Genomic DNA, 23,538 nt, shown 5'->3' with positions numbered 1-23,538 from the left:
TCATAAAGATTGTTTATCGTATTGCATTCCATTCGCTCGTAAACGTAGAACGTCACAATGCTCTTCTTACGTTTACTTCATCCATTGTTCTTGTATGCTCAGACGGTAATTGCAGAACTTCGAAATTATATTTACTCGAAATAATAATTGCAGTAAGTTGCAATTGCAATTTCACACGAGATGGGTACGCGATCGTGATTAGGCTCTTTTGTCGGTCACTTTCTACGTTGTTTTTTAGTGTTGGTTCGGAAGGTGAAGAAGATAGATTTACTTACCGGCTATGGTGTTGAGGAACATGAGGTATTCGAAGTTGGATATCTCTCTGCGTTGCCATTTCTGAGTCATGTTGGAATTTCTCATAAGCTGACGAGGCGACATCATGGAGGCCCTCCTGAGGATAAAAATATAATATCGTTAGACTAGATGTACGTATACATTTAAATAATTTAATACTGCATATCTAAACTTATATTAAATTGTATTATATTATATGTGTATTATTAAATAAGCTTTAAACCATTTATAACTAAGATACAAACAAAATTGTAATCATATATAAAATTAGTTATTTATTAATGTCCATATGTGTACTTGTGACAGATTTATTTGATTGATGGCTTACTTAATATATTACAATATGATATTATTTATTAGTAAAGTAGTGATTTACTATTATTATAAATTATTATGAAAATATTTACATCGTAATTTTATAACAAAGACATTTTAATGATTATGTCTCCATTCGTTCTAGTCGGTCGGTAATTTCATAATTTCGTTAACGATAATCTTTATAAATTGGTAACATGTCGATGTCGGAAATCTTGTTATGATTTTCCCTTTATATTTTTATATGTATGTGTAATATATATATAATATATAAATTCTATTTTTAACTTACTATTTAATACATAAAATGTACATAAAAATAGTAGTTCTCTGAGTATCAATTAATGTGAGAAAATTAATTTTTATCACAATAATATATTAGGTGATGGAAAAGTCACATCTACATACTATATTATATGTTTTTAAAAAACTAGTAAATTTTGCTTAGTTGCACTTTAGGACCCTGAAAAATGAAGCATACATTGTTAATCCTTGGGACGATAAAATAATAATAGTTAGTTATATTAAGTTTGTTTTAATTTCGCATATGTAAATTAGGCATTCTGGTTTCTTAATGTTTTTCATTTATCGATAAATGAGAAATATTATTTTTGCTTCTCGACTATCTCGATATTTTTCGAGAACTTAAAAAAAATGTAATACATAGATGTTTAAATGTATGTAAAAAGAACTCTGAGGAAAGCTCCCACATATTTTTGCAATCTGCCGATTTTCAAATAAAGCGGTTATTTATTAACTGAGCATTTATGTAATTTTTAGATTATCAATGCTGAGACGAGCCCGATTTAAGTAGTTGAAAAAGTCGTAAAAAAATACAATTCAAATACTTTCGACCTCTATTAAAAGCTTCCAAGAAAGCATGAATATTTTCAAACATCTAGTACGGAACAAACCTTGTTTATGCAGTGGCTGTACAACATTTAAAAATATTCGTACAAATTTAATTTTTAGCATTAAAAGGTTCTATGAAAATTTTCGATTCAGCAATTTTTTCGAGAAATTCTCAAAGAGAAACAATTGAATAAATGTACTAATAAAACAACACCCAAATACTGCGCTTTGACGCAATTTCCAGTCTAATTAACGTTTGATTGTTTAATATTCATACTTTATTTAAGTTAAGACGAAGGTTTGAATCTAGTCATATCACTAATATGTTCGCTAACAACTTCCAAGGATTGGTAACCAAATTTTGTTGAACCAAAAACGACACTTTTGAGTTTTTACAAAATTTCGCCATATAATAAATATATATGCTTAGTCATTGTAATTGCACTACTTTATTTTTGAATTGATGTAAAATGCATATTTCTTATCATTTTTTTTTTGAAGTCGTTACACGACCGAAGACCAAATAAAACAGACTGATAGCTAAGTAGTGTATCTCTTATGGGATGTCAAGAAAAACAAAACTGCAAAGTATTAGATAGCAAAAAATTCAAATTCCTTTTCTCCAGCAAAAATAATCAACAAAACTCTTAAAACCAGGAAAGATTTGTTAGTAACAATAAATTAATATTTTATTTTATCTGTATAATACAACAAAAAAAACATAATTACGACTTTTCAGATTCATTGAATAAACGATTAGTTAAAAAAAAATTGTAGCACATCATATTTTTTATGTTTTATGCAGTCATAATTAATGACAATTAAATGTTTAGTAAAAAAATGCATTTTTTCGGCTTATAAGGCTTATTTATGCAGGTAACTAAATGACTTCACGGTCAACGTCTTAATATGTAATTACTAAAAAAAATAGTAATTTTAAAGAGCATGAGTTATGCAATAATATTGAAATTACAGACTGTTAGTATTACACTAACAAATTCAGATTTTTTTTGTTTAGTAATACTGATATTTAGATTTAATTTAAAAAATCATAGATTACTTATAGAAAATCAACTTCCTTATTTTTATATTCAGGTCGTTCTACTAATGAAAACGACCATCTTACCGCAACTTAAAGCAGTTACTCATATAGAGCATAAAATTGCCCCAACAAAAGTTTTCATTAAGAAAATTATATCTCTCAACCTTGTAACACATTTTTAAGTAGCGTTCGCAGTTTCTTGCTTCTTTTCTGCGAAAATGTAACCACTAGTTCAGAATTGTCATTAAGTATGCTTGGTAAAAGGCGGAAACGATCACAATAAACGTGTATCTCAGTAACACATCGCATTCATTCATAACTATATCGCCGATATGATTGTTGACCGACGTCCTTCGAAATTCAATAGAAGAGCAGCATACCAGCGGAAGCAAAATATTATAAAAAATATATACACATAAAATAATTATAAACAACGAGATCAAAAATTCCATGATGCGGAAGTTATGCTGTAACCGTAAAATATCTTAGAAGTGTTGACATACATCTTTACTTCCTATCTGAACCATAAAAAATATGTGACTAATAAACACCTATGGCTTATTAAATAAAAAGCTGATAGCCTTGCCCGCGAATAAGATCGATTAATGGTTAATACCCATTATATGTATGTGATATAAAGTAGTAATTATTATTCATTCAATAGAGAGAAAGAATAGCCTCGATTTGCAATTGTTTAGTATATAGTTCACTTTCCATTAATGGCTAATGGTGAGGTAAAATGCAATTTGTTTTTTGTAGGTTTTTGTTTAGTTCTCAATGGCGTTACTTATAAAAAATAACCCAATACTTTTATTTAAATAAAAAATGTATGTATACAATCATTGTAATTCGTGTAGTGAGGGATGGGGGTATAAATAGTATACTTGCGTAAAGAATTAGTGATTCTCGTTTGCCTTCTATTGTATCATATATAAGATATGCGGAAAGGAAATTTTCAAGTACAAATTTTTAATGATTAAAAAACATTTAAAACGTAGTATAATATACATAGTAGTTTTTAATATTCTGTTTATATTTTTAGTTAATACAGTTTTAACGAAAGTTTTTCAATCAATAAATTTATTATTAATTTTTTTTATTAAAATTAATCTATGTGAGCGAAAATTACCAAACTAATCTATTATATATTATTGTTTTATTTATTAATTTAGTATTACAACTCGATTATGATTCATTATTAAAACTCTATTGCTTTAGAAAATCTAGACAAAGTTATGAAGTTGCACCAGATGTTAATTGTATTATTGCATGCATCGATTAATAATAAAAATTTAATAATACACTTACATCGACCTTTTCAAAACAAATGTTATATTGTTAGTGTATTTACTTATCCATGTGTTTGTTTCTACCAATAAAACCTATAGTGTTTAATTACTAAACAATACACTAGATACACGGAGATCATAAAAAGAAAAATATGTTAAGCAATATTTTTTCTAAAATAAGTTATAAGATATTTGTGGTTTTTCAGATAAAAATATACGAATTGCTTAAAGACGATTAAATTACATAGCAAGTTCTCGAAAAAAAGCATGTTTTGATTTTTGGCTCATATTTTATAATTATCAAAAATGATTTCAGATTCAGTTCAATTCTGTATGAGCTTTTAGAATTTGTCTAAGTAAATAAAAATATTTTTTTCCTTTAAATGCTGTAAAAATATAAGAACTAAAAAAAGATTCACTTTGATTTCTTATATGATAAAATGTGGAATTTTGTGAATCTTAGATGATAAAAAATAAAAATTAAATTATCTGTGGTTGAAAATATTAAATAAATATACCACAAAGAATAGCAAAGCATTGTGAAGTAATGCTACAAAAAAGTAATAATATTAATGTATTTAAATTATTATTTAAGCTTTTTATCTATCCTTCCTATTAAATACGCCTTGCATCCTATCATATGTATATTAGTTTATTTTATCAACTCATTACAATTATTATGTTAGGGAATGCATAGAGCTGTCTTACATTTTTTATCATTAGCGGCAATGATCTTAATCATAATTTTAAAATCTAAAAAGTAAAACTTTTTTAAAGACTAATATATATTTTTCGAGGTTTTAAAATGTTGTTCGTTTTTAGGACCATCCTGTATATGCCAATCGTAATTATAAGTAAGTATTATTAAAGCACATGTTTTCATCGTAAATACTGATACATATTTCAAAGTAGAAGTCATGCACCTATTCGTGATATTGAAGCACGATAGTGCATTAAAGTGTTCTTGAAGAATTGGGATGCGCAATTTTGTATGTATACTTTCAAATTTGATTAAAATTTATAAATCATAACATATGACGTCTAAAATCTATGTATTAAATTTGATAAACTAATTAATTAACCAACTGATAAATTATACTAATTTATACTCTACTTCTTTAAAAGATATACATACATATATAATTTAAAGAAATAACACATTATTACTATTTAGTTTAATAAAAAAATCATAAAAGTGGTTTCTGAAATGATTTTTATGCATTTTATTTATTAAAAAATCGTTTGTTTTATTTTTAAGCATAACAAATATTATTTTGTGAAAAAAATTGATTGCAGGATTTAATAAAATATAATTTTAATTTATTAAGTAATTGAAACGATATGGTAAATCAAATATAAAATGGGGTACTAACGTCCCCCGCTTCGCACTAGCTGGGTTTATATGTTATATGTAATTACAAAAAACAATATAACAATACAACGTATTATTACAATGCACAAAAAATTAAATAAAATAAAAATATATTTTAAAAATATAATAATACAAAGTAAAAAAGAGAGAAGAAAATTAGAAAATCTGATATTGAAATTAAATGATATGAATTGAACCAGCTCATAGTAACTGACATTAAATGTGCATTGTCGACGTATTAAGGAGCCGGATGGCGAGTCGGCTAGTGCGAGGGTCCTGGCTTTAACGGATATTAGAAGAGGACTCGATTGTGATTCTCGAAGACACTCTGGAATTCCTCGAGAATAGTTTGATTTTTGGTACTACCCTTCAGTGGTTTGAAGAAATTCTTAGCGACATACAACTTTCTGCGAGAACTCGCGAATCGTTTCTCAACGCTGGTAAAGGAAAGGCCATTGAATACAATAATATATAATATAATAACCAAATATTCTCTAATAAAGGTATTTCAAGAACTGTTAATGAACTTTTTTCATTAAGTTATTTGCGAATTTTAAATAAGAGGTCCCGATTCAATTATGACTTTCATTTATGTACATTTACTCTACAATTTAGCTAAGAAATTATTAGAAATAGTAATTTATTATCTTAATTATACGTCAAATAGCTTTGTGTCGTATTTTTCATATAACTCGTCCAAGAGCAAAAGTTTCAGGTATCATGATATTGTCTAGGTAATTTAGGAAACAAATTTATCAAATACACAAAAATTGTATTTTGCTTTGTTTATAAATATTTTAATTAGTTACATAAATAGTTTATTATTTTTCTGCACCTTTGAGTAGTTATTTTCCTTGCACATAATTTACATAATAATGTAATTTTTGTTTATATTTTATATTGAACAAAATCGCAAAAGTATAGTATTATGTTGTAGTAAGGCTGCAAGTACTAAGCTCTGAATCCAAAAACGTGTATTATTGTTTTTAATGGTCTTTATTAAATTATATTACTTGGGTGTGTTCCGACCGCCTCGTCGATTCAAAGCGACCGACTGGCAAAAACCCGCCTAGCGTCAGCTCTCGCTGCCTGTCGCCCCGCCGGAACAAATAAGACATATGTTTAACAGATAACAAATGTACAGTAGTAAATTTATCAAATTATGTAGCAAAAAAATCTGGAAGCAAATTAATATATGGCCTAAGAGATATGAACCAGAAAATAGCACAGATAATGTGAATCTAGCTACCAATGAAATATAGTTGATTGATTAATTAGCACCTATTATAAGCACATTGTAGTATTTTATATAAACAACAACAATAAATGTTTTGCAACTTAGCTTAATTTTAACTTTGTCTTTTAAAGACCAGTACCAAGTTTTGTTCTGAGGAACATATTATTACATAATATATGCACCTAGCTCAATTTTGTTAAATATTATGATGACAACTTTGCTTTTAAACGTCTCAGATATGAATGAACTATTTATAAATTAAAGTGTATATAAAGAGCAATGTATCTATATACGGCACCATGAAACAAAATTAGCAGAATCTGCTCGTCGAAGGTTCTTCGGTTCTGGGTCAAAATTGTCTTTCGTTTCATTCCGTCATATTCTATGAAAATTCGCGGTAATCGATTGATCGTGAGGCCGCATAGGAAATCCCGCGTTCGTTAGCCTCGAGGTACAGATACACTATGTGCATTGAGAGAAACGAGAGTGCCTCGGGGCAGGTCAGGATTGTAAGATGACCGCGTCAAGGACCTCCCCAAGAGCGATTTCAGCAGAAGTTCGCATTTCGGCTTAATCTTGCCGGAACAACTCGAGGTTGTTCCAAAAAGGGCGGAAAGCTGCATTAATCAATTCACTCGATGTTGTAAATTAACACACCTGCAGGGTTACCAAGAACTGAAGAAATCAATTTGCACGCTTTGGCAGCATATATATTAAACTTAGTTTCCATATTAAAAATAATGTGTAAATCTTAACTAACGCAGTACAAACTTGTTGCGCGTGTCTCGCCGCGCCTACTGTTCACAGTTTGACATGTTTTAAATCTTAAAAATAAATCCCAAAATATGAAACTTTTGTAACAACTATTAATTTTATTTATCTTTATATAGAAAAAAATGCTCTCCGTTTCATTATAAGTTATAATCCTATACTTTATAAAATAGTTCATAAAAGTAATTTAGTAACATCTAGACAACAAATCGAAGATACAATTTATACTGTGAGTCATTTTATATTATCAATAATGTAAGGATAAAAAATAGGAAAAACTAATAACAACAATTATACAAATGTAACACAATAATAATATTTTGGTACATTTGTTCTAAATAGCCTTGAATATTTATTATAAATATTATTGTTTATGATTTGAATTAGTTAAATAGTTTGGTATTACATAAAGCACATAATACTTGTTATTAAAACGAGTGGTACAAATTAAAAGCAAATCTATAAGTATAAGGAACGTTTTAATTGTATGATGTTCAAGGATAATATTGATTTAAAAACGTATCACGTATAGTAGATATATTTTATAATATCTGCATCACGATTATCATGATTTAGTTTAATTTTTATATAACAACAAAAATAACTCTGTGTTGATTGATGGATTAAACCATAATGGTAGTATCTATATTATTATTGATATGCAATATGCATTATGCAAATAATAATGTAATTCATTATACAGGTTTGCCAATAAATACATGATGTAAAATATCTAGATATGACATGGAAAATTGAAACAATGTGATCCAAAATTAGTTGTAAAATATAAAATATTATATAAAGAATAGTTAAATATAATAAATGTGCAAACAGTAAAGGGATTAGGATGCTATGGATAAAATCCGGAGGTGTTTTGGTGTTCTCTTCCTGCATTCAACTATCAAAATGATATTTGTTTATTGATAACGTATAGTGCTCAACAGAATATTTAATATTTATCTAAGTAATACATAGAATGAATTGAAGGTCAAAAATACTACTTTTTTTATTCAGAAACATTTCTTCAATTGCTTAATTGATTTATATTTTTTTTATGATGACACTTGAATATTAAATTGATTTATAATAGATGCATTGACACTATATTTAATTTATGTATTGTATTGTTTTTTTTATCTATATAAATAATACACTAATGTAATTGTTAATTAAATAGTGGTCGGCAAACTTTTATAAGGTAGAAATTAATGTTAAATAACATGTTTTAATAGTTAACTTGTCAAATTTGAGAGTAAAAAATACATGCATACAGTTTGATGAACAATGATCGCGGCAAGACACGCGCGGCATGTTTTTCATAAATAGGTATGTGTGAGGTTTATTTTAAAGGACTAATATATTTGGTGTATAAATGAGTTTTATACATATTAACATTATTTGCACTACTGAAATATAGTAGAAGCGCTGCTGTACGATGACTTAACTTTAGATCATTTAACAGCGATTTAAGATTGTAACATTTTGTAGAATTTAAATTTAAATAATAAATGTGCTTTGGAGTATTTTATAGATCAAATTAAAGCAGCATTATAATGGGCACAGGAGCCATTCGATAAAATATATGATTTTCTATCATGCATTTGTATGTAAACATATATTAAAAAAATAATTAATAAATATCTTTTATACAGCATGTGCGAAGCGGGGGACAACAGTACCCCAATGTTTATACCATATTTTTTTAATTACTTATATCATCATTTATGTTACACATAAGTTGAAATTTTGATCATTTTGATGTTGTATGTTGAAAAAAATATACATTTTAAAATTGCGTACATACGAAAAAAATATACAGATTTTTGCGTGAGGTTAACACAAAGATGGCCATTTTTGGATGTTTATTAAGGTAAAAATATTGCTATTTTAAATGTCATTATTTTTGGATCCAAAAAATCAGAAATAAAAGATAAGGAAATAATAAAAGACCTTATACGAAAACAAGTATTTAAAAATAAACAAATCTGGGGTCAAGCCATCCCCCTGTTCGCACACATAGGAACTCTCATTTTATTTTCGATCAGATAAGCGTTAGATATATATTGTTTCATTTCTGTAAGGTTTATATTTTAATTTATGCTTTCCTTTAGGATATAATTAGTCATCTTCTTATAGCTATGTAATATAATTTTGTTTTTAGTTTATTTTAAAATGCTACTTTCATATTAATATGTATAAACTTTGCATGTAAATATAAAATTGGTAATAATTTAAATTTTTTACTTTTTAGAAATATTTTATATGTTAATTTAGTAAATAAATAAACAGTCTGTATTTATTGCGCGTCAGTAATTTTGTTACATTTTAGTCTGTTTTATATATTAAATGGTAACTTTTATTTTTAACCGAATATTGCTACTCAACAGTAAACGATAATATGAGCTACTGGATATAAAATTAATTGCGTGAAAATTTATTATGAAATATTTTTATACATAAGCCGAGCATACTGATCGTTTGTCAAAAAGTTGTTGATATATTAATAATAAATTGTTATTTTTAAATAATATTCCTGACATAATTGTAAAAAATTTAGCTAAGATCCAAAGAAACCTTTTATATTGAAAGTTATTTTATTTGTTTTAAATTTAAAAAATCTATACTGTTGCATATTATATAATACTTTATCATATCATTAACGACAATATTTTCATATATCTATTTTGAAAATTGCATAAGCTAATAATCCAGGGTGAAACATATACGGCCCGCATGCCGGACTCGGCTCTTGGAGCAAAATTATATATTTTTTAAATTGGAATTATACGAGATATGCCACACAATCATAAGTAAATCATTTTTTTTATTAAATATTCAAAATTTTTGAATATATAGGCATGAATATCATATAATCTCTTAGGTTTTTTATTAGTGTTTATTACATTTGTATTATACATGCAGGATTAGTTATGTAGTATTAAAATATTAGCCATAAAATTTAAGTTAAGACCAATTATGACGGTTAAAGAAGTTTAACGGTAAACAAATGCGCGGTCAGAATCAGCACTATCCTTTTTCAACCGCCTGATAAATATTTAAATGATTTTGCTACCTGGAAAAAAATATATATGCACACTTTGCATGCACAATTCAAGTAAATACCGACAAAAAAAGGTATTTTTTTAATAAAGATTTTAATACGTTTCAAAATTGACAAAATTTTGAAACGAATAAAGCTCCGTACCAACTGAGTAAATCAATCGGACCTAATGAATCCCTACAAGTAACCACCAGAATTGATGACATCTATAATATTATTAATTATAAATTATTATGTACTATACAATTTATAAGCAATAGATGTTACTGCAGATGGGGCCGATTTATTTTAATAATAAGGTATTTTTATAAATAAAAATTCGAGTGCCGCTGCCGGGGCACGGCACCCGCAACCTCAGAGTTACTAGTCTAAAACGTTACTATGCTATTCTGTCCTTATGAATTGAAGGTCTATGTCTATAGGTAATCTATCTTATATTATAATTATAATTCCAACCGATTGGCTTGAATATTATTTTTTAAAATTTCCTACTCTTGTTAATCTATAACGAGATGAGTAGTTAAAAGGCGTGCTAGGTTGTATATGTATGGAATGAAATGCTGTTAAAAGGGTTGAAGGGTGTCGTAGCGATGTGTGATATTGTTTGTTTGTTTCCAAAGTTTCCAAAACGTGCTGCTTATCAATTTTTATACATCATATGATCGCGAATCTCTCTCGCATCCGCCAAACATGTCGATAGTCCTGTGACAACCGCTTTTGTGTCAACGACACGCTCCAGTCATCGGCCGGTCAGGATAAGCGTTATCAACGGCTAAGAAACGTGTCCGCCAATGGCCGGGTAACCTTCCACAATGGATTGTGTAAAAAAATCGTCTGTCAGCAATGAGATAAATAGCGTCGTTGATGCGATCGCAGCTCTCAATACGACAACTGAACTGTCGGACGCAGCACACGGTCACCATAGAGCCCGGCCGCTGGCCGAATGACATGTCGAAATGCGCCGGTGACCTGTCAATTTTGGCAATCGAATACTGTTTACAATTATTATGCATTGTTACTGTAATAATAACATGTGAAATTTGTATCTAAACAAACGTCAGTGAGAGACAACATGTGAGTGAACGCAGTGGAATCGAAATATTTCGATCAAATCGCAACAAGTGAGCAAATCGATTTGTGCAAATTTAGTTTAAAACAAAACGCGGTAAAAAAGTGCGGTTAACTTTCACCGGGCAGTTACAAGAGGTAAGTTTGTTAAATGAGTTATTTTATGGTTTTGCATATCAAGTTACTATCGCCTTACACTTTTGTGTTTCAATGTTTAGTACCTACTTAGAAATGGTAATTAATGAAAAACGATTAAGCGATCATCAGAGTTTTATTTTATATAAAGAATTATATTAAATTTAATTATTTTTGGCTGAAATAATATTATTTCATTCTAATCGTAATAACTATTGGAATAAACAGCGACAATCTGTTCTTATTAATAGCATAATTTAAACTATATATTATTAAATATTTTGACACTAAGAAACATTAAATATACCAGTATAAAGTAATAAGAACATAACTTTATTTTTAAATTGCGAAACTTGATAATTTCACATACAGTTTGTAAGTTGATCCATAACCAGTATACCATTAAAGGACGTTTTATGCATAAACACATAATATTATTGTCAATTAAAATGCGTTGCAAATGATATTAATACTTTAAATAATGTGCACAGTAACATCTACGCAGTATAAGCATCTCAATGTGGGTCTACCAATTTTTCACTGGGATATTTTGTGCTAATTTTATATAATGATATGATCTGTTTTCATTTAACGCAAAAATAGCATATTTTAGAATTATTATATTAGCATGACAATTTAAATGTGCTTCATAATTTCAGATAAAAACGAAAGATGTTCATATCGCTGAAGGACATATGGAAACAATGGTGTTCCGGAAAAGTTTACGTGGTAAGTGTTAACAGATTTATTATGTCAAATTAATAGAATATTAATAATAAATTTAACATAAAAAAATCAGACTTTTCATGCTAAAATTAAATTTGTACATAATGTTTTACAACGGTTGCATATTTTTATACTACTGCATAGAAAGGGTAGGTCCGTGCAAAATATTTTTAAGTCATTTTTAATTTACATTTATTACTGTTTCTTTACTATAATGCAGAATTGTATTAATATTTATTTCAAAAAATGTTATATAAAAACAAAAAATCCAAGAGTAGCGTTTAATCACGTGATTGTTCGTTACTTTTTCTGCTTTAATGACACCGCTAGTTGTTAAATCGATTATTTTATATGTTTTTTTAGTATTACGAATTCAATAAAGCTAGTTTTATATATATGTAGGATATTATAAAATATTTTCAATATTAACATTATTGACTAGACCGCAATGCGTCCATTAACTGCGAGTACCTGGATGAGAAAAAATCAATAAAATTGCGGAGTTGTCCTATACTTTTATTCCTAAACGTAGTACTTTAATTATATGCCATTCTAGAAGTGTAGAGATTATTAAGAGTGAATTCAGAAAGGTATACATTTAAAAATAAATTGTTTTATTTCAGTGAAAATTATATTCCAAAGTTTAAAGATAAGAAATAATATAACATGATAAATATGGAAAATTATCTGAAATTTTAAAGACAATATTTCAATTACCTGAATTCAAAAGGCGGTTTTAGCATATCTTTTTTAGTACGATCTAGCTCGATTTTAATCATCACGATATTCATCCGTGAGATTAGGAAAGTCTAAGAAAACCTAATCTGTAATGATCGATCGAGATTATAATTATATAATAATCACTAATTCTAATTGATCTCCCAGACACGATAAAAATTAAAAAACACTAAGGTCCATATAATATTCAAATCCAGATCTTTCAGTATTCATATACATATACATATTTATTCAGCATTTATCGTGCTGGTCAAATTTAATAATGCAAATAATCATAGGCTATTTTAAATCTGATTTGATGTTTTATGTAAATTGAATATGTAACTGTACAAATTTTTCTAGATATGTCATTAGGAATTTAGCGAGAAATCAAAGCAACGTAATGTAATGATACATCCATTGTGAATCTCAACAGCTTTATAACAAAACGATGGTGATGCAATAGTAAAAATCACGATTGACATACGTACATCGTGTAATAAGTAATAAGTCACATTTCTCGCTTCGAGAATACGTTAGCTTGCTGAAAATCGTGATTGGCGATTCTATAATCGTAACATTAGTGCAAACGTATAACAATGTGTCTCTGTGAAGCCTCCTCATTATATACATAAGTCATTATGCGAATAACGATATTAAATCCGAGCTTTATAAACATTAAGCAGTTTGAATGGAATTGTAATAATTATTTATTTAACAATAATAAAATTTGCACTAGTCCAAAGATTTTCAAAATAAAATTACATATTTACGTACAATGCAACATTTGTATTGAAATGAAATTAAATAATAAGTATCCGGTGTTTAGATACTGCATTATTTATCAAAACTATATTGCGAATGTACAGTGAAAATATATCTACGTGTATATGCTTAAAAAAACACGTAATCATTAAAAAAATACTAATATGTAACTTTTACGTGAAATTTCAAAGTAAACAATATTAGGCGTTAATGGAAGTGGTCGCTTCTAAAGAATCAATAGAAAATGAATGCCATAAGCTTTTCCTTTCAACGAAAGTTATTCACAGTAGTGTTTGTAATATTGGTCTAACTCATTGCTACAAATGAACATGAATGTGTTTTATTCTAAAATATATGTTTTAAATGATAAGAACCACAATTTATGTATATAACGTGGTTTTTCATATTTATTAAAGCAATTTATTTGAACCCTATGTATTTATATAGCTGTATCATATAAAATAAACCATGTATGTGTCATTTATATATCCGGAATTGTCGAATGATAAGAACCACAATGTATATACCATGATTTTTTAAAATTTAATACATTTACTTGAATTCTATAGTCGTTGTTTAGATTTGTGCGAAAGAAACAGAGGAGCGATTTATTGCTGCTGATTACTTGACAGCTTCGTGTGTATAATCGAATGATGAAATATATGTTCTTCCTATATTACGCAAGTTATACATATACAAAATAGTTCTTAACATATTGCAACAAATCAGCAATATTGAATGAATAGCAAAACTTCAATATACAACTATTGAACGTTTTCAAAAGCGTCTGATTAAACTGCTTTTAATTCAGCAGATAAAATATTCTTAATAATTTGACGTCATAAAATCGTTACACATTGAGATCAGTTTTCATTTTAATAAAGAAAAAAAATCACTTTATATTTGTATTACACAGTTTCCGTTTATGTTTTTTTTTAAATTTAATGTAGTGCGTAGAAACTGTCAGCTGCTCAATCTAGTGTTCTATTAAATGCTGTTTTTTTTTGGGTCTAATTTCACGTGACTGAAGTCACGTGAAATTATACCAATCGGTCAGTGTCAATACGGAAATTAAAGTCCAGCACAACATAGGTATATACAATAATATTTAACCCAATTTCTAAGAAACATTCTTAGTCGAAGTACAGATGTTTATCGATCACTAGATGTGTTTTAGTTCATGGTAGATCGTTTGTTGTTATCTATCAGTAGTCCAGCAAGTTTTAAACGACTTGTAGCAGACTCTTGGATTAGACACACCCTTGAAGTGGCTGTATACGCAAGCAAAATTTTTTTTAATTTGCAATGGCTGATTATGAATACACATTTGTTCCAGAGTGACTCATTCACTGAAACGAATAGATTTCTGCTGATTTTAAGTAATTGGTTTCAAGTTCCAATCCATAGATTTATTAGAATAAAGAAGTGTATGATAAAATATATTTTCCATAGCATATAAGTTCCTTGAAAACGTCTGAACAAAACGTCGTTAATTATGCTTCATATGCCGTGAAATGGTTAAATGTTGTAAATCGATTTTACGTAGAAGAAGGGTGCTTAGTGGAACGCATTCAGCAGTGCACGTTGCAATTATGTATCACCTTGGCAATGACACATGAGCGAACGTTTCCATGTCGATTTGCCGTGCGGCACGCGTGCCATCGCACTTCCGTCCTGTTAAAATAAGCGAAGTCAAACGATGGAATATGTGCCATTTGGAATGATCTGCATATTATTTTTCTTAGAACAGTAACCGAGCATTTCCTTTCCAATGTGATTCATATTTTAATATCATGTTTTTATTTAAAAGGTTCTGGCGGCTTTGGCAGCCCAGTCCATCAACATTTCTGTGGGGCTATGCCAAGGATATTCGGCTGTTATGTTACCATGCCTGGCTCTCGATAGTCTCGATATTACACCAGAGCAATCTTCGTGGATAGGTGAGTTCAAACTACATTAATAAAATTCTCACTTATCGTTCAGAATTAATTTTTATTTGATTTTGTAGCTAGCTTGGGCGTCATATCTAACCCATTCGGAGCTCTTCTGGGTGGTGTTTTGGTAGACACTGTTGGTAGAAGAGCCACCTTGCAGTCAATAGCCATTCCAGGTTTGTTAGGATGGATCACGATATCCATGTCGGACACATACACAATGCTGTGCATCGGAAGATTCATCACAGGATTTACTATAGGTAAATTATAACTATTTAAAAAAAATGTTTCATATCTTTGAGAGAAAGACTTTTTGTATTAAAAAATGGGTCATGTTACATATTAAATTTAAGTGAAACAGATGATCAGGGTGTACCTCAAGTCTTAGGTTGAATAGGAGCCAATTACCAGATATTAGAAATTAGAATGCATTTCCAGTTCTTAAAAAGCCTTCTTCAATAGGTTTTGCAAATAAGTAAACATATCATTTCAGACGTTATGGGTAGTGAAATATTATATTTCAGTATGAAAAATTAATATTAAGCTAAAAATAAGCATAGATTTGAATTATGCAGAAGCAGCCCATAATAATTTGTAGAGAAAGGTCTGCATCAGTAAAAATTAAAATAAACCTTCACTGGTAATTTACCAGTAAAGTTATATTTTCACTGGCGTTTCGTTGAAATCAGATAAATATTTTTACTAGTGAAAATATAATTTTAATAAAAGCGCTAGTGAAATTATAAGCTGCTCTGAACTGTTTTTAAAACTAAATTTGTTAGTTGCGAAACGAATTAAACGAACTCAACTTGACCTAATGAAAATTCTAAAAATGTAGTTAGTTTTAGAATTTTCATTAGATTAATTCGTTTTAGGCTAGGTTTAATTTATTTAAAATATTTTAGTATTTTGTAAAACTATGTAACAACACAGTGTAGTGGGAACGCTCGTTACCGAGCGTTCCCACTGCACTGTTTATTGCTTTTGACGTGAATTTTTGACTTCTGAGAAGTGATAATTGTTTTTGCGCCCTCCTATTGACCAAATTTCGGGTTTGAATATACTTTAATCAATACTCTCATATCAGAAGTCCGTAACAATATCGATAATAATAGCTATCATATTTTTGAAACATAGTGTAATATCGAAGTGCAGACAAACTATGGAGCAATATGCGAAATGCGAACTCTGGACTTATTTTGGATTTGACTTAATGAAAGTCCTGAAACTATAATTAGTTTTATAACTTTCATTAGGTTAGGTTTGGGTTTGAACAGAAAATGTACGTTTCGCAACTGTCAAATTGAGATTTATAAATATTTTATAGCAGCATATAATTCACTAGCAACCATCAGTTAAATTATATATTCGCTAGTAGAAATCTGGTTTAAATGTATTTAGACTTCACTAGTGAAAATATAACTTAACTAAAAAATACACGTTCATTGTAAAAATTATAGATCGAATGTAAATAAATAATAAAAGGTATATAAATTTATATATTACATATGGAATAGTTTAAAGCATATAATTTTACTAGCACCTGACAGATAAAAAGTATAAATATTATTTTTACTAGTAAATCGCCAATTGACGTCCTTGCTTTATTCTGAAAATATTTGTATTTTTATTTAGCAATATCAATTTTTATGTTTGCATATCATTATTGACATAACGACTTAGCTCTATTTGTACTAATCATCTTTATATTTAGCTCAGCTTAAGAAAACCATGAAGAAAACCAAATGACTTTTTATTTGCTTTTTATGTAAAAAGAAAGAATTAAAACATATGTATTACAGCGAAATTAAAGTCACAAGTATCATAAGTTGCAGAGAAAATGATTACTATTATAATTAGAGTAACTGAATTTTTCTTCACAATCTAAAGCTCAAAAACTAGCTGTGTATAATATTATTCCATAATAAATCATTAACTTATAAATAGAAATGTTAATATCTTGACTGAATGGTATTTTTACATATAAACCAAGTAAATGGTTATTACATATATTAAACAATTTAGCAATATAGTATATTTCATTTCACTAAAAATATACTCAAACATCTAATTAAAATTATTCGACCACAACCGCATCTCATAAAAAATGATCTAGATTGTAAATGGAGAAAACTGTTATAAAACTTATATAAACAAATAACAATACTTGATTTATACTATTTATAATTTACTTAGATTATGTTACATAAATTATCTTAATAATTGCGATCTTTATCTTTGTTCTGATCTTTCGCATTTATATTATATTTATGCTCAATTATGATCATACGTTACGTATTACATTGTATAACGCAGTGCATTACCAACAATACAATATATTATATAAAGCAATGAATAAGTGTAGCAATAATTTTTTTGTTTATTTATAGGAATGAGCACAGCTACGTATATCTATGTAGCCGAAATATCAACGCCAGATATAAGAGGAATCCTAGCTGGAGTTGGGCCGGCTCTGGTCTCGCTTGGAATATTCTTAGTTTACGTATTAGGATCGTATTTACACTGGAAGACTGTAGCTACGATCTGCGCGGCAATGTCAATAATTACACCCATACTTATGCAATTTGCACCAGAATCGCCACTTTGGTTGGCGTCCAAAGGAAGAGTCCAAGATGCATACGAAGCGATGAATTGGCTGAGGCAGGACGTAAAGGTGGCGCAGGATGAAATCAACGATTTATTCAAGATTGAAAATACGCACGTAAACGACACTATAAAGAATAAGATGAGAGCTGTGTGCAGATGGTCTGTTTTTAAGCCGTTCTTGATACTACTAACGTTCTTCATGTTTCAAGAACTTTCGGGGATTTACATAATTCTGTATTATGCTGTCGATTTTTTTGAAGGCGTGGGGACGAGTATAGATGCTTTTACAGCATCTATGATTGTGGGAGGATTGAGGGTAGTTATGGGTGTCATAGGAGCGTGTTTGATCAATCACGTCAGAAGGAAAATATTGGCTACTAGTAGTGGAATATTGTTAAGTGTCACTATGTTTTTAGCTGGTGCTTCGAACTATTTTGGCGGAAGTCCCACTTTGAGACTCGTTTGTATTTTAGGGCATGTATGTGCTAGCATGATTGGATTCTTACAACTACCTTGGATTATGACTGGAGAATTATACGCGCAGAAGATCAGGGGTATTATGTCTGGAGCTACGACATGCTGTGCTTATATTTTAATATTCATCAACATCAAAACGTATCCATATTTAGTGGATCTGATTAGCATCAATGGAAGTCTGTTTTTGTTTGGAGGATGCGCTATATTAGGCGCTATTTTTTGTGTCGTATTCTTGCCGGAGACAAAAGGAAAATCACTATCGGAGATCACTCTAGGATTCGAAGATAAAAAAGACGATAAAGACAATACGATTGATGATAAACAAATAACAAACGTATCAAGAAAGAACAGCGCTCCACCAATGGTTATAAACATAACTGAAGCGAAAACTATTAAACGCAAAGTTAGTGTTTGATAATAAAAACTAAGCAAATAAACATTAATCAAGTGTACAAACGTTGACTTATATAAAGAACAGCTGTGATATTTATAGTATAGTTTTTCAGGAGTGTTAATTATATATAATATTAAAAATAAACAGTATTATTATGATATAAAGACGACTAAGGCGAAACCAAAAATATTGAATGTTTTATTGTTAATTGAATATTTTGTATCATGGAAGTTTTAAAGGAAAAGTATTAAAAAAATATTACAATCATTTTAGATTATCACTTATACCACATTGTCACATCCTAATCCTTCAGTGCATTAAATATGATTAAAGTGTTTTTTCGCTATCGCGACACTTCCCTCGCGACAGGCGTTGATTGACAGCAATGAATCAATTTGATGACTCATCCTTTGATAATGTCTTAGAATTTGACAGGATTATGCCCTGGATACGAACCGAGGCAATAGAGGCAATATAATTAAATTGAGGAAGCGCTGTACGTGCTCGCCCAGTATGAAATCATGTTTTTCGGACGTGAAATATTAATGGGTCATTTAATATCTTACAGTGTAGGATAACAATAAAAAATAACTCACCTAGTCTGTGGAATTCCATATTTGATTCCAACCCCGACCCTAGGCAGCGCTTTGATGACCTTCTTGACGGTGTTTTGATCGGGGAAGGCAAACATAATTGACGCTGAAAAAAGTATTATATTATTTTTATTAATAATAAAATTCAGTTATAGATGTCGTTATACATGAAAAGACAAATGAGTAAATATTAAAAAAAACAAGATTCAAAACATGACTAAATTATTTTGCAACATCAACAATAGGTGTCTCTAAATATTTATTATTATTCGATATTTACATTGCACAATACAGGTTGTTCAGAATTGAATAAAATTTACGTTTAAATTTAAACATAATAGATATGCACATACGTTTATTCAGTTATGGCAATTTATCTTGATTTTCTCACCTGACTTTATTATTAATATTAATATTTATGCAATGACCGATTATTCATTTTATTATACATATACATATATTTTTTTGCCGCTTCTAGAATTGATCATTTAATTAAACAAGAACGTTTTTTTAATAATATTAATTAATTTTATTAGAAAAATTGAGATTTTACAGTTGAATAAGCGTTTGACTTTATAAAATAATTAATACAGGAATCGTCAATCCGTAGATCGCAAGACTATTTTTGAATGTATTTTTAAAGAAAAACATAAAATTACTTTTTATATATTTTTTAATCATCCGTTGTAACCTAACAGGCATACGCCCAATGCGATACAACTGGGTAAGTCAATCAGACATAATTAATATCAGCAAGTTAGTATTAGCATCTAGATCCAGTCTGGGAATCGGTGACATCTATGTTAATAATTATAAATTACTATGTGTAATATAAATTATTATCAATAGACATCACTTTTTTAATAATTGCGTATTTTTATAAATAAAAATTTGAGTCTGCTGCAGGGCTTTGAAAATGAAACCTCAGGGTTACTAGTCTGAAGCGGTACGAATTGCGGACATTTGAAAAATATACAAAAAATGCGTTACTCGGCCATTGTTTATTTTTAATGTTATTTTACAAATCATATTTATGATATTTGATAAAAAATAATAATTGTTTATTAAATATAAAATAAGTCGTAACAGTTGCTAAATATATTTTAGAGTATAGAAATTAATTTAAAAATATTGTATGTTTCTGTAGTCTAAAAAAATAATTTATAAACAAAAGTAAATTTATTGTAAAAAATAATATATAAACGCGAAGACCTAAATGGTGATTATTCTCTCAGCTACACGGCGTTCTTATACCGGCACGCATCAATTGACAATATCAGAAAGAAGCTATAAATAAACATATTGCAAAGATTTTGAGCATCGTGACAAATTTTTATCCATCACAAAAGAATGTAATTATATTTTAAGAACGAATGGCAATAGAAAAAGTCACTGAATTTTATAGTAGTAAAATATAAAAATATGAATTTAATAAGTCCTGATAAATTTATAAAGAAAAAATATTTAATACATCTAAATGTGAATTTTTTTTTATTTATTATGGAAATGTAGAATACTTAATTATTGCAGCAAAATCTCAAAGTCTTATTGAGTCGATGTGAAAAACGAAATATTGCTCTACAAAATATATATATTTTTTAATTTTTAATGTTCATAGTACTACATAAAGTTGATTATGATTACTAATTTATGTGTTTTGCCTTGAGAATATCTTTTATATGAGCAATTTCTTATCTAGTGAAAGATGCATTGTTTAGATACGTTTAAATCTTTCCATGTCATATTTTTTTATTGCCTACTTTTATATTAATATAATCCGCATACGCAACGATTTTTATGCTTTTTACTTTGATCTTGTAATATGATGTTTCGCCCACAAAATAAAATCAGAAATATATCTTCATACTAACCACTAAGTGGGTAAGTGTTTTTAATGTACATAATTCAGGAACCAATTAAAAATTAATATCGAGTACTGACTATATAAATATTTTGTATACTTACTTCTGCTAGCAAGGAATATCTCAATGGCGACATTTTGAAGTAGATATCGACGCGAGAAGATTGCGCGAACTTCGCTAAAGTACCACTTTCCGTGTAGGTGATCGCAATACTTGAGCACCTGCAAAATACAAGAAAAAAACATTAAACACACTATAAAACACTTGGAAAGCAATAAAAAAAAACCTCAAACGGCACCTTATATAATATAATAATAAACATAAAACGCGACGAGCAATTAATTTGTATATATCTAATTGCGACGAGTTAAAACTACGACCGGAGGGTTATTTATTATAAAGCGGCAATAAAATTTAACAGGTGACACAAGAAAAATTATTATAATCAATGACGTACCGTTGGATGTGTATGTACTATTGAATAAAGAATTATAAGCGTCAATAAAAGGTGATAAATGTCAGAGCGCCAAAACTGCACCTATAAATCTCGCCATAAAATGCGCGTGAGAAATAATTTATTTTTATTCCGCAGTAAAAATACGGTACACTATCGACTTATAATTTTAATGAAAATTTCATACGAATATATTTTGTAGTCCGAGTTCGACTCGAATAATAGGTCCTAATTATTTACGATGTATGCGATGTATTCAAGCCATAGTGTAACTCATTTACGACCTATAAAGATGTTATTGCTTTAGTGCGTTCGTAAATCTCGGCGAGATTCATTGCGCTCGAAACGTATCCGAAAAACGTCGAGATCGAACCTTATATGTGTGATTTACGATTAAGAAATGCTTCGTCGAATTGATTGCGTAAATTTTCGTGCGTGCTCGTAAAGTACGGTGGAAAATTTGGAAAACAAGATGGCCGATGGGGGTGGAAAATTGTGGAAATGGCTTAGAGCGAGACCAAAGTGTGTGGCGGCGGGAAAGAAAGAGATGGAAAATTGTAGGGGCGGTAGTTCGATCAATGTTTCCGTGAAGGAAAAGTCGTTTATCACTGTTGGGGCATGCGCAGTTGGGAAAAGCTTTGTGTAAGTTCTGCGAGGTGAACCCTATGTATTATATATACAATATTTATATAGGTATATTCTGGAAAAGCTCAATAAGTGTATTTTTCTATAATCTAACTAATTTTATTTGTATTTAATATAGATAACATCATTGAACGACTTTTAAAAACACAGTTATGGTAATAAATAAATATTTTTCTAAATAAAAATCGTTCTAATTTAAATAAATAAATTGTTGAGTCAAGTATTATTTAATTTTTTTTTATGTTCTAAATATATGATTGTTCGAATGTGAATTTGATTATCAGCGCTTAAGTGTTCTTACTTAGAAACCATACAAACGGCAATCTATTAATTAAAGTAGTTCTATTTCACAACCAGCGATATTAACCTCGATCTGTCAAGGATCTTTCAAGATGATGAAAAAACCAAGAACATATACATTGTGTGGTTCCAGGTATAAGTACGGAGAAAAGCAACTTTCCATGTACATTTTTAAAGAAAGAATAATTTTATTGGCCAGAAATTTTCCGAACTCACAACTCCAGATTTTTTGTTGTAGAGTTATTTAAAAGAGCGAATGTTTGTCAATAAGCCTCGATTTTATAATGTTAAAGAAAATTATTCGTAGTCATCTGAGCGATAGAGCTAGGGATTTGAATCCAGTACGAAAAGTGTCATTGAATTGAATAAATATAGTAAAGTATTAATAATATAATAAACACTCAGTAAGTGAAACAAATTTTATTCTTGGATTACCAGCCTATTGTTCATAGATGTCACTTACACATAACATATCTAATATTTTTGCCCGAAATAAGTTAGAATATACACTAGATAGAATATGAATTTAATTAAAGCATTCGCATTGTTCTAAAACAGTAAGAGAAGAACACGTTAATTACAATTTTCTATCAGAGATAAATTTAAAATTAACAGCAAAATTATGTTC

At 28.9% G+C, this 23,538-nt stretch overlaps 2 protein-coding genes across 11 annotated transcripts in view; one reads left to right on the top strand and one right to left on the bottom strand.

Moving 5' to 3' along the window:
- Positions 1 to 23,538, bottom strand: part of rg (A kinase anchor protein rugose) — a 529,428-nt gene that overhangs the window by 15,809 nt on the left and 490,081 nt on the right. For all 7 annotated transcript variants that reach the window (XM_088185373.1, XM_088185374.1, XM_088185375.1 and 4 more), the window contains 3 exons: positions 21,615 to 21,732; positions 19,653 to 19,755; positions 276 to 391 (listed from right to left, as the gene is read on the bottom strand). In XM_088185373.1, the coding sequence (XP_088041499.1) occupies positions 276 to 391; positions 19,653 to 19,755; positions 21,615 to 21,732 (337 nt within the window). The remainder of the gene's footprint in view (positions 1 to 275; positions 392 to 19,652; positions 19,756 to 21,614; positions 21,733 to 23,538) is intronic.
- Positions 385 to 19,323, top strand: LOC148235010 (facilitated trehalose transporter Tret1-like). Of its 4 annotated transcripts, none has more exons than XM_088185384.1 (5): positions 385 to 425; positions 12,096 to 12,165; positions 15,455 to 15,584; positions 15,653 to 15,838; positions 17,969 to 19,323. In XM_088185384.1, exons 2-5 carry the CDS (start codon positions 12,109 to 12,111, stop codon positions 19,075 to 19,077), a joined length of 1,482 nt encoding a protein of 493 aa, XP_088041510.1. In that variant the 5' UTR covers positions 385 to 425; positions 12,096 to 12,108; the 3' UTR covers positions 19,078 to 19,323. The 4 variants fall into 4 exon arrangements, with proteins under 4 accessions (XP_088041510.1, XP_088041506.1, XP_088041508.1 ...); XM_088185380.1 differs by lacking the exon at positions 385 to 425 and adding an exon at positions 4,659 to 4,781; XM_088185383.1 differs by lacking the exon at positions 385 to 425 and adding an exon at positions 10,971 to 11,439.

Source organism: Plectrocnemia conspersa, unplaced genomic scaffold, assembly GCF_051122295.1.
Source record: "Plectrocnemia conspersa isolate PC_06_02 unplaced genomic scaffold, ASM5112229v1 ptg000005l, whole genome shotgun sequence".
Lineage (NCBI taxonomy): Eukaryota > Metazoa > Arthropoda > Insecta > Trichoptera > Polycentropodidae > Plectrocnemia > Plectrocnemia conspersa.
Note: the sequence above shows the minus strand (reverse complement) of the source record. Positions and strands in the feature narration are given on the sequence as shown.

Excerpts from the sequence above, each read along its gene's own strand:
- LOC148235010 (XM_088185384.1), top strand. The coding sequence starts at position 12,109 with ATGTTCATATCGCTGAAGGACATATGGAAACAATGGTGTTCCGGAAAA. Across the intron at positions 15,585-15,652 it reads AGAGCAATCTTCGTGGATAG|CTAGCTTGGGCGTCATATCT; the intron begins GTGAGTTCAAAC and ends TTGATTTTGTAG. Across the intron at positions 15,839-17,968 it reads CATCACAGGATTTACTATAG|GAATGAGCACAGCTACGTAT; the intron begins GTAAATTATAAC and ends GTTTATTTATAG.